We start from the raw sequence: 18,943 nt of genomic DNA on the forward strand, positions 1-18,943 counted from the left end.
TTGCGTACGCACGACGACGACGTGTAGGGTAGTCCGTTCTGATCAGGGAAGCAGTTGAGCAGAATGAGAGCTATACATCTCACACCCCTTTTTGAATGGGTAGTCCACTTCTACACATCAGCTGAGCAGGGTATGAGTTCGAAATACCACATACCTACCTGAAGATTATCGAGAAATCATAGTCAAATTTATCAGTCAATTGAAGACATGATTAAGGCGATGTGTTGTTTTTATTAAGATTGCAAAAGCTAAACTGGCTCATAAAGGATCATATAGTAATTTCAGAACCCTACAAGGATTTCAGTACAGGCTTGGTTCGAGTTTACAGTAAAGCTTTTTAACGAATAAATAATAACTGATGTAGGCTAGTAACAGTCATGTTGATATTATAAGTGGTTTTATTAATATTTATAACAAAAACAATATAAAAATATAAATAATATCATTCAAAGTTGTTGAACAGTAATGGACCTTATCGAGTTATTACAAGAGTCAAAATTGTTCAGCTACTTTCGTACATAACAAGCAACCACCGCCACCAATAATACCAGCACGTACCGTCGGGTCATACCAGTGTTGCCATATCATAATTTCGCGCGGGTGTCACTGAAAAATAAATTATAAATATGTAATGATTATATTCTTGTTATCCCACTGTTGGGATATCTCCCACAATTAAGTAAACAATAGATTAATATATTAATAGCCCTATTTATACTTTATTGGTATAAAAGCGATCCTAATTTTATTAGAAATCCATACCACACAACTTTTTGGAGACTATAGTTACGCAAAGTTAAGATTTCGTCAAAAGGTAACCCTTTGACATTCTCAATTAATAGTATAATAACCCTGGACAGTTCACACAGCGCCATCTAATCCCAAGCTAAGCAGACCTTATATTATGGGTACTAAACAACTGATACAAACACATATACATTTTTCTGTAAATACATACATAATATACATAGAAAATACCCAAATCAATACATCAATCATATTCTTGTATACAAATGTTTGTACCGTAATTGAACCCACGACAATCGCAAGTAAGGCGCTGTACTAAACCACTAGATCACCGAGGCCCTATATACAATATGAATATATATGGCATACATGAAATACAATATGAATATATGTTTTTCGTCAATTAACGGCATATTTATTTTTCAAATATATAACTTAGCTGTAATATAATGGAGTGGTATGATTACAATAACGGTATAAACAGATTTTATGTTATATACTTTTACAATATTATATATAATCGATTAAGGATAAATAGAACTTCTAAATAATACTCCTTAATTTAGTATTATATATGTACAACTCTTTACAGAGCCGCCAAGACAGGAGCCAAATAAATAGCTACATTATCTATAAGATAGAATAAGACAGCCATATCTGTCGTCTTGCTCTTTCTCATAAGAGCAGCCTTTGGTACAATAGAATAATCTAGACCCTCTGTAATTTCGGTCTGCAGTTCTATCATTTACAAACTGATACCATAGTAAACATAGAACTGCAGATTAATTCTATAATAGTGTTATATTAATATTATATTGATAGTATTTTATATGAATAAAACAAAACCATAAGTAACGTGAATCTATATTTGCAATCTTACTAGTAAACATAATTAAAATATTGCGTAAACAATAAAAACCATAGCACAAACCAAACGCATCTAATACTGTTGTTATTGCTTGCTCAATAGGACATAAAAATGAAAACATACTTATGATCTACAACTTTATGGTAACGCCTTTATAATGGCGACCGCAAACAAAAAACAGAAGAAAATAGCATGACATAACATTTCAAACTGTAACTACAAAACATATTCAAAGTGAGTAACATAATTTTATGTAACTTAACCAGTATATACCACACCTTTTTTTATGGTGGGCATAGATTACTAATAAAATATATAAATATATACTCTATACAAATTACCTCGCGGACTGAGTATTAACATTATTTTTCAACACATTTGCTCGTAAGTTGATCAAGCTTCGCCAGTTTTAGATATTTTATATATCTAAAACTGGCCTGGCCTGGGTTGCAGCCCATAAAACACGTGTACGTTATAAACGTAAATAGTGAAGTTATATTCCATATCCGCACTATTTGCTATTTAAATTTCGAACTAACCAGCCAGTAGGCAAAGCGCTGATTTAAAAACGGCGGGAAAGCAATAATATACATCACAGTTTTATGGTTGAGTTTATTTAAAATCAAGTGTGTTGAAAAGTGCCGTGTGATATACCTGCGTATTTAACACACTCGGCTCTATTACGCCCTCGCCTTCGGTTCAGGATGAAATTCCGCCTCGTGTGTTATAACCATCATAACGCACTTATATCGTAATATACTACAAGTTACATAAGAAATTGTACCTTTAATTTCTAGGATATTGACAACTAATATTTAAGACTTGGCCACATATAAATTTTATGTACATAAACAATTTCACAGCCTATAAATAATATAGTCTCTTCAATTTGTTTTGTATATATTAAAATATCAATTTGTGTATATGTACATAACATTTAATAATCCTAATATTGCTTATGCCGATTAGTGATATAAAAAGCTACATATATTCGACAATATCAAATTAGATTTTTACATATTACAGTTATCACGGGAAATCTATAATTTTCATATTCTTGAAGACGCTCTCTGGATTTCGGAATGTCATATATTTTCGTTACACTTGTATGTTGAAATTAATTTAACAGTACGACATTTTAAAGCGATAAATACGATCAAAAGTATCCCAACATTCCTTCGTCTATCTCAGTACATCACTCTTTGAAATGTAAGTATTTATTGAGAAATCACATGAACATTTAGGACTAAAACACACCTTGATACTCGTACGAGTTACTACTCGATACTCGTTCGAATTACTTTAAAACATACCATAGACATAGTTGTTTATTTTAGGAATGTTACATGTTTTAAAAAATAATTTTTATATTTTTATATATTCGATAATTGTAAATGAGTAGGTTTTTACTCTTACACAACTATTCGAGTATTCAAGTATAAATATAGTTGTTTCTGTTATATTACTCTATATCATACAATATAATATATTAATATATATAAATTGTATATAATGTCTTTTTTCTTATCGTGCTGCAAATTAGAGAGTAGTACATGGCAGCAAAATAGTTGATGGTGTTCAATATATCTCAATGGACCCAATAGTAATAACCCAGTACACAGACAGCGCCACCTAGTTTCAAATAAGCAAAGCTTTTTATGTGAAACATACACTGAATACCATCATTTGGATTTTAAACTACAAAAGCAACCAAAATGTTAAAAATAGTACAATGCATTTATTAATTCTTTTATATTGATTTTTTTCTTGTCTTTTTTTAATGTCGTACCAAATTATGTATATCTTTTATTTTATTATTTTCGGACTACTCCAACGCTGTTGGCCGCAGCTGCCCTTTACAGCTTCACCGGACGATAAGGCGCGAGTGCAGATGGCACTCCAAACCTGCGAAAGGACTTACGAAGCAGCTGAAGGCCAACTCCCGCCTTGTTTTTTTATATTATATATATTTGTAAAGTCGATTTTCTCTATTTCCAATATTTTGCTCCCTTGTAATACAATCTACTTTTAAACTTTCACGTTTCGTACACATCATTATTATAGTTAGTACTGTTGAGAACTAACTATATTAATAATATTCTGTTATACGCTTCGTGTTTTACATTTTATTAACGATTTATTCATTCAACACCTCCATTTAAAAGCGTTCACTGCCGAAGTAATACAACAGGACTACGTTACTACCTTCTAAAATACACTTTGCTATATTTGCACTATGTATAAAAATAGTTTCTTTTTTCTAGATTCACATAAAATATATAAGAATTTTATTTATTTATGAACTTATTATATTAATATCATACAGTAATAATATCATACAGAAATTACTTTGTACGTTCCAAACTTTTTTTTTTACTATTCATGAGTATTATTCATGAATACAAGTGCGATCATCATCAATCATGCGAGAATCGAATCCGCCACCATAGGAAGTAAGGCGGTGTTCTTAACCGCTGGACCACCGCGAGGCTCATGTATCGTAATAACGAAGTACAACATTTTAATAGTCTTTTGTTACATGGACCATTACTATTAATAATTCATAGTCATATTATATAATTCCAATGTTTTGACATTGAACTTTTATTTTTATTTTTGGTTCAGTTTTTCCCGTTTCAGGGAAAGACACAGCCTATACAGCCATTATCTTCGGTAGCAACACATGTACTTCGGTAGTAAACGCTCCTAACCCTCCAAAAGCCCAAAATCAACAATAAAACATTTCAGTAGTCTCTTGCTTCATGGACCATGCTGTAATATGCTACGTATTCGAATTTCAAAAATGACATAATTCCATTGTTTTAACATATTTCGGTAGTAAACGCATTTAACCCTCCAAAAGCCCAAAATCAACAAAGATAATTACTCATCGCCAGGGAACTTGGTGACTGCGTCGTGGAAGGCCTTCGCGACGTATTGAATGTTGCCAGGGTTCAGCCCGCAGATGTTGATGCGGCCGGACTTAAGCAGGTAGATGTGGTATTCCTGCACTAGGTACTCCACCTGGCGCGGCGTGAGCCCCGTGTATGAGAACAGCCCGATTTGTTTCACTATATGGTCCCAGGAGCCGGGCGTGCCGAGTCTGTGGAGCGTTGAAACCATTTTACATTTACGAATTACTTTAAAATAATAATAACCCTGGACAATTTACACAGCGTCATCTAGTTCCAAGCTAAGCAGAGCTTGTATTATGGGTACTAGACATTTTATATAAATATTTAAATGCATTTTGTATAATTTGTATGAAAGTATGTATTTTTAACTCGATTAATTCCCAATATTAGTAGTAATAGAGTATTTAAATAAATAAAACAAAACTTACTTAATAAGCTCCGCTCTTAACGCTTCCCTCATTTGAATGACTCTGGAAGACATCAGTTTGATATGTTCCCTCCTGTGAAATTATTTACAAATAATAACAATAAGTCACGACAATTCACATAGTGCCATCTAGTACTAAACAAAGTAGAACTAGTAATAAACAACATATAAGAAATATTTAAATATATTCTTTGTAAATACATAGAAAATAAATGTATTATTATTATTATTATCGGACGGCCGATATTATTATTATTATCGGTAGTGATAGGTGAGTGGTAGAGTTACTTACCATTGGTCAAAGAGCTGCGGGTTGGAGAGTACGTTGGCGACGACGCGCGCGCCGTGTGCGGGCGGGTTGGAGTACATCCCGCGCACGATCCACGTGAGCTGCGACTTGACGGCCGCCGCCAGCGACGCGTCCGACATCACCACCGCCAGGTTGCCCACGCGCTCACCTGTGTATATTTTTAATAAATAATGGTGCAAGTGGATGCACAGATTGTTCTAATAGTATACGCTCGCGGGTCAGTAAAGGATTATATGATAAGCTCACGATCAGGGGCGGATCGTAAATTTGTGGGACCCTGGGATAATTCTACTTAGGGGAATACCTAATTATATTACTCAACTAAAAAAATACACCGACCAACAACAAGCGACCAGAAATTCCCCGTTCCATACGATAGACGCGCACTTGCTTGGGTCGATTGATCTCAGGATTGCCAACCATATGATATGGTATAGGAGTTATAACATTCTAAATATTTTTTTATATTCTAAATATCGTTTCAGTGGAGACTGGGGGCCCTGGGCTGCAGCCCAAAAAACCCTTAGATCCGCCCACGCCCACGATGTGCTAATTGGTCAGGCCAGTTAGTCCTTCGGAACTAATTGTCCTGGAGTCATTACTCCAGGATAATTAGCTAGTACATCTACTAGCTATATTACCGTAAAGTTTCATCAAAATTCGATCAGTAGTTTTTGCGTGAAGGAGTAACAACCATCCAACCATACTCACAAACTTTCCGAGTTTATAATATAACTTATTAAAATTAGAGGAGTTTGGGAACCGAATGTTAAAAAATATAATTATCAACATTTGCTTTCCAAATATTTCCATACCTAATGATTTCTAAGAGCAATCAGCACCCATAAGAATATTATGAGATGTACAGAATACTAACTGTAAAGTCCGAAGTTCTTAGCATATGACTGTGCGCAGACAAGCTCGAACCCGCGCTTCACGAAGTAGCGCACCGCCCACGCGTCACGGTCGAGATCACCTGACGCGAATCCCTGGTACGCGCTGTCAAAGAACGGGAACAACTTGCGCTCCTACAATGAAATATAGGAACGGTTAATAATACTACTATAGTCTTAAAAATTAAAATTTTGCAAAATAAACTTTATATTTTCGATCGATATAAGTCGATCTCACATATTTTGTAATGTTTGAGTTAATACAGTTTATTAGTATAGTATTAAGCATATATATATCATGTTCAATTTGTTTAGCCTAATTTAAAATGGTAGTCTACCATTTAAAAATGGTCTATATTTCGTATTTCTATAGCACATTGCTGGCATCTTAGTAATGAAAATTAATTTTGAATAACTGCTGATTCCATATAAAGTGGGATAATACAAACAAGAAATTGAATAACTACGGCAAGTTAGTTCTCAAAATATATTATTTTTACCGGAAAGTAACATTTGATAAAATGCAGAGCAATATTTTGCAAATTCCAGTTAATCCAAATATTTTTTTAGAAAGAAAACGGTCAAGGTGTATAGTCATCAATTTGTGACGTCGTGTACAATGTGTAATAATTGATTTCATTCTACACCCATTAAAAAAAAATTCGCAAATCACTTATATCATATTCGACGTAATCTGTTTAACTATTGTTGTTTTTAATTTATATTTATACAATTTAATACCTATTTGTCTGTTATGAATACCAACATATGGTCGACCTTGAAAGTACACTTGTACACTAAACACTTGTATAAATATAGCAATACAATCTATATTAGTTTTTATACTGTAAGATGTTGTATATCAGCTAATTTGTATGTATAGGTAGCTAGATGCAATTTTGAAGTATTTGAATTTGGTATGAAATATACTAATGTATATAAATGACGATGAATAAAAAATAAGAGCATAAATTTAGAGCAATTTCATTCCTTCAGACATGTGTTCTGAAAATTAAAATCTCAGCTAAAAAAATAATTAATCGTACAGGTGGTTTTACTAGGTGGTCAAGGTGATCAAATCAAATCAAAATATCTTTTTAAATGTACATATATCTATTATATTCGTATGATATGCCAAATCTATCGACAGTTCGGAGTGGTTTCGTATTTCTATTTATCGTATTTATTAGAAGATTCTTTCAGTATTTGCAGTTATAAGTATCTTCATACTTCACCAGGAGAGTCGTAAATTTATATTAAAAAAAAACAAAAGGTTTTATACGAGGCTAATAAAAAAATATATAAAATGCATGATTTGATATTCATGGTAGTTCTGTTATGTCCGAAAGACTATCTGAAATAATAGTAAAAAAAAAATGGACTAATTGACCGAAAGTGCTCTATTTGAATTTTGACTTAATGTCACCTGCATAACATCGGCGATCTTCTCCCATTGCTCCTGCGTTGGGTCGATGCCGGTGGGGTTATGCGCACACGCGTGGAGTAAAATGACCGCGTTCTCGGGTGCATTCCTCAGGTCTTCAATGAGGCCGTCGAAGTCGATGGCACGCGTTTTCGCGTTCCAGTAGCGGTACGTGCGAGGAGTCGTGAAGCCGGAGTTGATGAATACTAAATGGTGATTCTCTGAAATAAAAAAAATACAATAATTAGCTGTTACAGAATTTTTAAACTACAGGTCAATCCCCAGGGAGGGACTTTACATTCTATGACACGAGGAGGGGGAGGGGGTTTGTTTGGAGACGGGGGAAAGGGTAGTGATGTAAAGAACATAATATTATTATTTGTAGGTTCATCACTACAATGAACTAATAAAATAATCTAATACAATTTCTAGGCAAAACAAAATCGTTCTTGTGATGACAGATAGACAGCTGTCCGATTGAGTGGTAGATAAAAAAATGTGATAACTATTAAAAAGTGCTTCAATGTAAGTTTATTTGAATAAATAATAAATAATTTTCTATTCTATTCTATTTTATATGAATATAATAAATATGAATTAATTATAGCACAACCAATAGAGATATTCACGGGTTACTACTTATGTTGTCTTACTGTTATTATATTTATTTATTTACTGGTTTATAACTAATAAGTCTAATAGGGTTTTCTTACATTAAAATCAAATATATCTCATTTTTAAAATACATACCAATTTCATTTTACTTTTGTTAATGTCCAATTTTTACGTTTACTATATTTAAAGGGCAGATAGCAGAGCGGGTGGACTTAGAGTCCCCTCTGAGTTGTAGACAGTTTTGTATCGATTTATGCCTCCTAATGTAATGTAATAAACAGACAAATAATGATGATGATTATTATGTACGGATAAAAAAATATAGATCCCTTACAATTACGCCCGAGCGAAGGAATCGCTTGTGAATAAACTCACCCCACGTCGGACTGGAATAATAGAATGTGGTGTGCTTGAGATGTTTGTTGAGGAGCTCAGCACCGACTCTCAGACCGCCCGTACCGGAGAGTACTTGGACTCCGAATGTCTGCAAATTATGGTCACAGATTTTACCAACTGCCAAAAGAAAGATGGTTGGGGAAGGGGGGTTGTTAGTAAGGGGAACTAGGAATCCCCATTGCTAGCAATGGTGCCATGTTATGTCAACCTCCACGCGGTTCCTCCTGGAAACTATTACTATTAGTTTTTAAATATGACCTATTAACAGTAGTCGGATTACTTCTAAATTGCTATTATATAGAAAAACTTACGCGTCCAGCTGCTATCGCGGGATTGTCCTTGCCGAGCAGCATTGCCACCGACGCATTGGTGAACTGCTCCAGTCCTGAATAATATAATATATATTTTAGCAATAATATCCTCGGAAGAAGAAGGCCAAGGTAAGAAGATACCCTCTGCCAAATTAATTTCAAATATACCAAGAATATGAGCATGTCAAGTGTTGAAAAGATCCAGAGAAATCTTATTAATTTATCTGTTAATTGGACATACTGCCACAATTTTATTTATTTTGTATAATGTTTTTTGTCATGTAAAAGTCTGTAGTCATAAGATGTATTAGCTGTCATGTTAGAGTATCCAATAAGTAGTGTAATTATTACACTAAGTATCATACTGTAGATTAATTTGACTTGTCATAAGTGTCTGTGATACACCTACATGAATAAAGCTATTTTTTGATTTGATTTGATTTGACGGTAAAAACATTTGTATACTTGAGTACCTATAATTGTTTGTATCGATCTGAGTGTTTTCTCTGTATGATAGGTATTTACAAAAAAATGAATCACTGTATTTGCATCAGTTGTCTGGTACCCTTAGCTTTAGCTAACTTAGCTTTGAACCAGATGATGCTGTGTGAATTATCCTGACAGATAAAAGCAAGGATTTATTTTATCGAATTATGTGTTATTTTGCGGAAGTCCATTTCATTATTAATGGATTCATATTATTTGTTTGGTGCAGTTTGGTCGCTAAACCGTCAACACTAGGCTCCCTCCCTAGCTTCCAAACTTTATTAAATGCCTGATGATGTCTCATTCAGAAGCGAAACACGTGTAGCAATATGGGAGTAGACTCAATAACAGTCGGAATTGGATCACCAGTAGAGAAGGTCGTAACGCTACCTAGCGTGGCAGCGGTGGTCCAGTCTGCACTGAATATTTGTGGTTTGACACGTCACATATTAATAGTAGCGGAATTAAACAATCCCATCAAACACATAAATGTGAAATGATAGCCAAGTTCAATATTATGACATATGCCGTGATTGTTTACTTCAACAAGAAGAAATGAGATCTAAATGGATGTCAAGTTCAATGGTCAGTTCTGAAATTTATTTATAACAATATAAAATATAATTTCTTCTTATAACTTAGGATAATATATTGTAGCCTAAGGTCAGTCTGTTTGAGAAGTTTGGAACACATATTTATCAATATATGATAATATATGAACCAATATATGAATCAAATTATACACGTTTATGTGAAAGAGTTTTTAAGTTATGGTCAAGGGGGTCCAAAGTTGCTCCAAATGGTTCGTGTAATATTTCCTCTAACACACGGTTCGTTCTCTTACTTGAACTTGGCACGCTTGACAAGCTGCAGAGTGCCTAGAATATATATAAATCCATTAAGCAATAAGGACGGAGTATCAACACATATTGCGATCTTTTTCATAATCATAAAACGTAAATTGGCCGTTATGTACTGACGTTATTTGGACTGAGGATTTTTGTCAATAAGCTTCTGTCAACAATATTATCTTAAGTTCAAGCCATCTAGGTCAAAAGTCATCACTTTATATAGTTTCGTAATAGTAGCTATTTATATAAATATCATACTGTAAACTTGGCGTGACCTTAAGTAATTACAGCGAGCTCATGCAGAATTAAACTAATATTATACAGCTAAAGAGTTTGTTTGTTTGAACGCTAAATCTCTGTCTAGTAACATATGTATATAATTTTCGCAGGAGAGGAGCATCATTCCACATACGTAACAAAAAAAAAACATTATTTAAAAAAGCTCTGATGTTTAAATTTTAACTATGTCGTGACGATATACATATATTTATATTCTATTATTAAAAACCCAATATTTAAATAATATATAAATGCTTTCGTTACTGTCAGCTGTGATTGTTTGATATTTTATCTGATAAAATACGACTATGGACTTGGCACCTCTTTTAAACATTAGTAATAAAATTTCTTAATCGAACACTACAGATATAAACCTAATTATGTACATATGTAGGTAAGTACAGCGTGTTTGTTTTGTCTGATAAGATTATTCAATTCTTTTAATTTGATTAAACTGCATTGTGTTCTAATTAAATATTATAAATAATAACGTCTTCAGACCACGAAAACATCGACAACAATCGTATTCTTATAGATAACTCGAAAACGGATGGTCGGATTTTTACCAAATTTGTACGGAGACTGCCGAATCATCAAAATCAATTTACGTAGAAAAAGGGTCTAGTCTTTGGTAACATACATAGAAAAGAAAACACAGGAAGCAACCATATATATAGTTTTTTAAGTGAGTTAAAAAGAGGATTAGGAAGGCCTGAGCTGTTTCGAACCCCTAGCGGTGCCCTCAGACTAAAGTCGTATAAGTCAGGTGGTAGTTGGTCTTCAACCGCTCCTTCCGCGGGTATGGAGTGCCATCTGCACTCGCCCCCTATCTTGAAGTTGTAAAGGCCATCTGCGGCCCACAGCATAAGGCTACAAATTTCATGCGGGTGAAACCGCGGGCAAAGCCAGTGAGCAATAAATTGGAACCAATTTTTTTACTTGTCTAGGAACTAATACTATACAGATATCATGATTACCTTTAAGAATTTTTTATATCTAAAATAAATTTTTTCAGTTACCTACTTAGGAACTATCAGCCCGTGATAAATTGATAAACACATTATACAAAACATTCGTATATAGTATAATAATAGATATATACATACATTGGATGAATTTTAAAATAAACCTAGTTAGGTCTCCTAATTTAAACCTAATTAAAATCCATCCGATGTAATCAATGAAACCTTAATAATTACAATTTACTAGAGATTCAGAAGAGAGAATTTCATACAAAACTAGAAATATATGCAATATGCGTGGTATAGGAAGAAAATTATGCTCGAGAATTGGGATAACGGTCTTTCTGTACGGCTAGAAATAATTTTAATGGTAGATCATAGTATGTTGGATACGATTACCACCACCTGGCGGACATCAGCCCTGTGCACCAAAGGTACTTATATTTATAAACGTATAAAAAAACTGGGCGATGTAAGCTTGGAATTTTAATACATAGTAATATACTTTTTTTAATGGATGTCAATAGAACGTTTACAATAATTTTGTTGTGCAAAATAATGTCATAAAACCCACAATGCCATATTTTATATACGATATCTTAACGTATTTTTTATCAACAAAATAAAATAAGTCACGTATCCTATTGATATAGAGATACTTGAATACATGTCAAGTATTTTATAGTGATGACAAGCGCTTTGTAAATGACTGAATTCTCCTTGGCATTCAAGTTCAAGGGTATATAGTTTTAGATCAGTCTAACGCTGTCTTTGACCTTTAATGTGCAATCGTTTGAACAGTTTGAAAGCTGCAGTGGCGGATCGTTAATTCGTGGGGCCCTGGGATAAATCTACTTAGAGGCCTACCTGATTATATTACTCAACTAAAAAAATATACCGACCAAAAACAAGCGACTAGAAATTCCCCGTTCCATTTGATAGACGCGCACTTGCATGGGTTGATTGATCTCATGGTTGCCAACCTTATGGTATGGTATAGGTTTTATAACATTCTAGATATTTTTTATATTCTAAATATCGTTTCAGTGGGGACTGGGAGCCCTTTGTATCCTCAGGCTCGGGCTGCAGCCCAAAAAAGTCCTTAGGCAGATCCGCCCCTGGAGAGCTGAGTCATTGTTGGCAAACTTTTTATTTATGTTTTTAATCCCTAGCTTAGATTTTAGACTCTTAGTAAGTTTTATTGACCTATAGTTTAAATGTGCAATCTTTAGAACAGTTTATGAGGTAGGTCATAGTTTTTTTAGCAAATAAAAAAAATTTCAATCTTTTCGTTTAGAAAAATTCGTTTTAGAAACCCGTCCCAAAAAGCTTTCAACCCAGTTACCCGGGGGTTGTTGCCAATATCGTCTTTACCATAAGTGCACACGGGGCCCGTATCCAGGGCCTCCGTTCTCAAAGGGCCCCCAAAGGACTGACAATTTTTCTCACACATTTATTCTCAAAAGATTGTTTTCACCTTTTCTTATACCTAATGAGCTTTTTTTTTACTTTCAAAAAGGCTCCCGTGTTTCCAAATGGTGCAGAAGATGAGTGTCAGTGTCATTGATCTTTAATGTGCAATCGTTAGAACAGTTTGAAAGCTAATTCATTGTTGGCTGCGCGACTGTGAAATTGCGGTGTTAGTACCGCAACTAATTGGAACAGCGTTAATAACTCAATGACACTGAACATATTTTTCATAATAGAGATAGGTACACAAATTAATTAAGTTTTTACTACACTTTAATAGATCGAATCTAACCATTGTACGGCATTATTAACATTTAACATGCAACCGTTTGTAATCAGTGTAATTTAAAATGTAACGGATCACACGAGATTCACGATGAGACTCCAGAATGGTCAGTGAACTTCGGTGTTATTACCGCAATAGATTGGAACATATGCGTTGTCTTCTCTAGTATATAATATCTCAATTATTCTAAATATATTTGTCGTAGTAGTTACGTACAGAAATTAATGAAAAGTTCATTCCATTTGATTGATCACTATACTGTAGAGATATCATTGTTTTATTAAAGTACCGGAAATACCAACAAATTTCATAATATATTGAAAGTAAGTTTATAGATATAAACCATATTATGGATACCATAATATACTTAATTATTTTTGTATTTATTTCAAGTCATAATTCATTTTAATATTATTTATTTATTGTACCATATTGTCTGTTGACTGACCCGCGTAATTTCGTCTGCATCATACTTACTTGACATTTATTATTATATTTCGCCCAATTTACATAATATCTTTTTTTAGCCCATATGTTATTCTGACCTATAAGCTTCATCAAAATCCGTTCAGTAGATTCTACGTGAAAGAGTAAAAAACATGCATACATACTCAACTTTCGCATTTGTAATATTAATAATCTTACAGTCTAATATCTATTTAAAATAATTATAAGAAAATAATTATGGCATTACGGCAGCGAGGGAATTTTTAATAAGGGGGCCAATGGACCCCATTGCTAGCAATGTATTCTATCATATATTCCCTCCTGGGGACCACTGTGGATAATTACTGAATAATTTGTTACAACAAGCCACCTGACCTGAGTTCTTGTTAATCCTACACTGATCCCGTCACGCCAGGGTTAAACGCTTAGTTTACGCGGGAGTAACATATCCTGTTCATTAACAGCTCTAGCTGAGTAACATCACATTCATTCATTAAAAATAAAATATGTTGGCATCTTTTCAATCCATTTATTCAAAAATAGCACTCTTGTGTTGGTCTTTAATTACTGTTAGTTTTTTTTTTTAATAAATTTGTTTTTTACTTCAATAGTACATTAATAGTATGTACTACTAACATAGTAGATATTGTGTTTGCTTATGATTATTGGTACTGTGTTTATTACATTACTAAATGTTCTAATTGAACACTAATTAGACCAATTAGCCAGGAATGCTTTCATAATTGAGTTGTCAAGGTAATACTAAATTGTGTTGACAGAGAGAAATTACAAATATATATTAAGAGAGTTCAGTATGACCAAGGGGATTACTATCACATTCCCAACCAGTTAAATAAAAACATGGGTCTTAAATAACATGTATGTTTTTGTGAAAGTGAAATATGTTATAGCTTTAAAACAATTCTGATTGGATTTTTATGTTTCTTTTTAGGATTAATATCTTCATTCTTTGTAAATTTGTCCACATGACCATTCTGTGAAGGTACGTCATCTCTTTATTCTATGGTACACCAGTTAAGTTGTTACAGCTCTTCATAAACTATATATAACAATTTTATAGACAACAAATCCTCATGATGTTTACACCTATATTACATAATTTATCTGCATTAAAAAATACATTCAAATGCTCTCATAAATGATCAGTCTTGATCATTTTATGTAAAATGAAGCTTTATAACAACAATGCATTTACATTAACTTTCGAATCATATAAATATCCCAACTTAAGTCATATCTCATGCGTAGTAACACACCCTCATTTATGCTGCAACAGATTCCCCCTGTTTTGCTATGTATATGATAAAAACTCACCTAAAACCGGCAAATACTCATGCAAAAGAGTGTCATCAGCCGCCAGCTGCTTCTCCATTTTGCGTACAACGGGAAGGACCCATGGTTTTCCATTCTCATCTCTATAAGCTATAAAAAGAGATAAATACAGTTTTTAAGTTCTCTTTTTAAACGAATACTATTTGTCTTTAAATATGCTGTAATTTGTTATTACAAATGTATGTTGAAAATCTTATCAGATATGCTTAGATTATGCTTTATTTTGTATTTCAAATTCAATATATATTCAATAATTTTTGATATAACATAATTGTGACTAAAGCTACTAAATATAAAACAAATATAAGCAAATGTACATATATATAACATAGTAGAAATAAGTTTCAATTAAATTTAATTATGACCTGGCCAAAGATAAGTACCAGTAAATTATTATATTTTTTAATCTGCCACATTTGGAGTACAAGTTAAATACAAGAAGTATATAATGTAATCTAATGTATACTCTAATAACTGCCACTATTTAAATCTTAAAAGATAAATTTCTTAAAATACTCCACATTATTGAATGATTGTAGTACAGTGACAAATTGACAATGTATATACTAATCTATACTAATATAACAAACTCAAAAGAATGTCTGTTTTTTTTTGGTTTGTGAACCTATTTTAATGAAACTCAATATGAAGTTAGATTGTACTATGTTGATGTATGTACATAAGCTTTATATTATCCCAAAATTGCTGGAAAAAGCTAGTATGAACTATAAATAGATACAAAAAAAAGGTACTATATAATTTGATACTTTAAAAAAGTTTAGTTCACTGAAGTTTATGACAACCCTACTTGTGACCTTGAAAGGTTAAAGGAAAGTAGAGTTTATGACTATACAAAATTTTTTATATCAATAAAAACCAAGTCCAGATAATAAAAACAATTCGTTTTAATTTTATAAATATGTTACATATGTATAATTTAAATAAGTTACTTAAATTTAAAATAAATTTTAATAAAAAACATATTATTAGCTTAGACGTTGAATATGTAAGTAAAAATATTATAAGAAGTTAAAAAAAAAATTAAACTTACCACCAACAGAAAAATTCACTTTATTCTTATGTGAATCTTCAGTAAAAAGTCTATTTAATTGGAAAACTTCTATCGGCGGCCCCTGTTGAACAACTTGAAATCGCGAACCCATTTTCTAGTAAGGTTACAACTCGAATGTTCAGTCTATGCAGTCACCGTAAAATAATAACAATTACAAATATTACTTTATTAATATTAATACAATATTATACTTTATAGCCAAACTTTTAAAGCAAAGAGACCAACTAAACGTACAAGTTGAATTGACAATGTGATTTGTTCGTTGACTTTAGACGAATGATAATAGCTGATAATTACGATAAAGTCAATCACAGATGAGACTATGACGTCAACTGTCAAATAACAATTTTGTATCTGCACAGATCAAATTTACCATTTTTTTAGTTTCCTTCCGATGTTCTTCCGATATGTAACCTTGTAAAACTAAATATGTTTTTCAGTTCCTAAGTTTTGTTGTTACCTATGATTCTGACAATTTTCATAATGGGCGCGTATTTATTTAACATGCTTAGAGTTTGACAAAGTGTATTTCTCTTTCTACTTTAAATATCAAAATAATAGCAGTATTTTTAAAACATTAAATATTATAGTATTTACACCTTGTTATTACAATTATAGTACCTAATTAAAGACAAAAGCTTTTTCTCAACTTATTTGAGTCTTATCATTTTATTTCGGTGAACTGACAATATAGACATCTTAAATAGTTTTTGCCTGAAAAAGCAAGCAATATCCATTCATCCAAAGTATATTAGTAGGACTATTGTTATTACTAAACTAGTAGGCACTATATTTGTTATTCGTTAATGTGTTCTGTTGATATTTTTGTGACTGTATAGGAATTATTCGACAGAGTTGCGAAATTTAGATTGGAATCTATAATTTATAACCAATAATCAGTTACTAGTTTAAAATGTGAATAAGTGAAATACTGTTATATATAAGAACATCCCACTGCACTTCATAGACCCTGAGCTGTACACTTTTTTTTATGGATGATAATGGAATGGTGCACCCGCCTGCGCTAACGGTTTACGCTGGCGGGGCACCAGTAGAGGATGCTAAGATGAGCATGAGGTCCAGGTCAGTTAGCCCATCGTGACAAATTCGACCACTGCGTGGAGGTCAACCTGACATGGTACATTGCTAGCAATAAGATCATAAGTTCACATTACTAACTATCCCCCCCCCCCCCCCCCCAAAGCTGTACACTTATAAACATTATAATAACAAGCAAATTAAATTCGAAATTAACCAAAAGACCTCTTCTTGTAAATTTTGTTTGTTATGGGATAAAAGGTTTAATAAAAGAGGAAATCACATTTCTTAATATAAAATGAGTTTTATGTTATTTAAAAAATTAACATTTATACTGAGTATAGACTGGGTTTTTAAACCGGCATGCTCTAGGATCATTGGGACGTACAATCGTGTAGATCGACTTATACTCTTTGTTATCTCCATCATTTTCTCTATACCTTCGGCATCCAATAATGGCTAAACCCATTCCTACGAGAGCTACGCCTGTAGCTCCCACTATTTCTGGAATTTCCCAACAAGCCTTCCGAAACAGTCCAATTAATGTATTTGCAAATCTAATTTGATGACCGATTTCTTTGGGTTCGGGTGTCATTCTACCTTTGGTATAATTTATATATAATATATTCCTTATTCCAATTGAAATGAGATTGCAACGTCGACAGGTAGTTCTTATTAAAAACACTAACAACAACGAGGAAATATACACTACTTTTACTATGGATGAAGTAATACTGGCGATATTTTTTTTTATATTGTGCGAACTTGCCAGTGTGACGTACCAGTCTTTTTTGTCGATAAACATTTGTTTTACGTATATGGTTACAAATTTACAATTTTAAACATTAAACATTTGAAGTGGCTGTATCTCTTTATAGTTGTACGTACTCTATGTACTAGAAAACTAATCAAATTGTCAATGTCAATTAGACATTTTGACAACAGAGTAAACTTTTGTATTCGACATTTGGTTATAATTTTATAAAAAATTTGTCATTTGAAATTGTAGTTTAAATTGAAATATTTCACTTGCAGCTGTACTGATTAATTAGTACAAATTATCAGTTAGCAATGGCTGCACCAGTGTCAAGACGAACAATCGGCCAACTTCTCAAACAGGGATGGAACGAGATCCCTGAAATTATTGCTTCCACGGGCCTCGCTCTTGTCGGTGCTGGTTTGGCGACGATAGGATGTTACAATTACACAAAGAACGATGGTGACAATAAAAGATACAAGATGACCTACGTCGTAATGAGGCCGGATGACCCGAGAGTGCAAAAAATTCGAAAGGACTAAATTACATTCGTGTTTCAATGTTAGTAAATCACTAGTGTATTATGTAATAAAACTTGCTGTTGTTAATATCAGTTTGTTTTTGCTTGGTTTATTTAATTAAGTCAATACAGGATGGTACATACATATATGGTATATATTAACTAAAATCTTGTCGACAAATAGCATTAGTAAAAAATAATAGCATATTAAGATTATGAAGCTAAATTGTGTAAATAAATATTATGGGACACCGATAATTTATTACGGAACTCCTTTTAATCCTAACCATTATTTTGCCCTGATATAGTAGAGGTAGTTATCTATATAATTTTTACAGGACTGACTTACTAAATTTAGTTACAAACATTTAGGAAGTTTAGTAGAGTTAAGAGATTACTAATTATAACTAAATCATATACATTTAGAAACAAATATATGACCATAATTTGCCTGATACATTAGGTTGTATGGGGACTCCAATTGGGTTAAATATTGTTTAAAACGGTTTAATGTCTT

At 32.8% G+C, this 18,943-nt stretch overlaps 2 protein-coding genes across 2 annotated transcripts; one reads left to right on the forward strand and one right to left on the reverse strand.

Moving 5' to 3' along the window:
• Positions 1-501: 501 nt before the first annotated feature.
• Positions 502-16,366, reverse strand: LOC131844269 (aspartate aminotransferase, cytoplasmic). Its single transcript, XM_059193106.1, has 10 exons — positions 16,091-16,366; positions 15,022-15,129; positions 8,906-8,979; positions 8,574-8,682; positions 7,587-7,804; positions 6,145-6,295; positions 5,250-5,415; positions 4,959-5,030; positions 4,503-4,718; positions 502-606 (listed from the first exon to the last, which is right to left on the reverse strand). The coding sequence occupies exons 1-10, from the start codon at positions 16,200-16,202 to the stop codon at positions 585-587; spliced, it is 1,248 nt and encodes a 415-aa protein (XP_059049089.1). The 5' UTR covers positions 16,203-16,366; the 3' UTR covers positions 502-584.
• A 1,729-nt stretch (positions 16,367-18,095) lies between these two features.
• Positions 18,096-18,688, forward strand: LOC131844272 (uncharacterized). Its single transcript, XM_059193109.1, has one exon. It carries the CDS (start codon positions 18,221-18,223, stop codon positions 18,446-18,448), a length of 228 nt encoding a protein of 75 aa, XP_059049092.1. The 5' UTR covers positions 18,096-18,220; the 3' UTR covers positions 18,449-18,688.
• The last annotated feature ends 255 nt before the right edge of the window (positions 18,689-18,943 follow it).

Source organism: Achroia grisella, unplaced genomic scaffold (assembly GCF_030625045.1).
Source record: "Achroia grisella isolate CSIRO2021 unplaced genomic scaffold, CSIRO_AGI_Agris_v1 utg402, whole genome shotgun sequence".
Taxonomy (NCBI): Eukaryota; Metazoa; Arthropoda; class Insecta; order Lepidoptera; family Pyralidae; genus Achroia; species Achroia grisella.

Coding starts and splice junctions, on each gene's coding strand:
- LOC131844272 (XM_059193109.1), top strand. CDS start 18,221: ATGGCTGCACCAGTGTCAAGACGAACAATCGGCCAACTTCTCAAACAG.
- LOC131844269 (XM_059193106.1), bottom strand. CDS start 16,202: ATGGGTTCGCGATTTCAAGTTGTTCAACAGGGGCCGCCGATAGAAGTT. Junction 15,130..16,090: donor AGTGAATTTTTCTGTTGGTG/GTAAGTTTAATT, acceptor CTCTTTTTATAG/CTTATAGAGATGAGAATGGA. Junction 5,031..5,249: donor CCGCAGCTCTTTGACCAATG/GTAAGTAACTCT, acceptor ATAATTTCACAG/GAGGGAACATATCAAACTGA.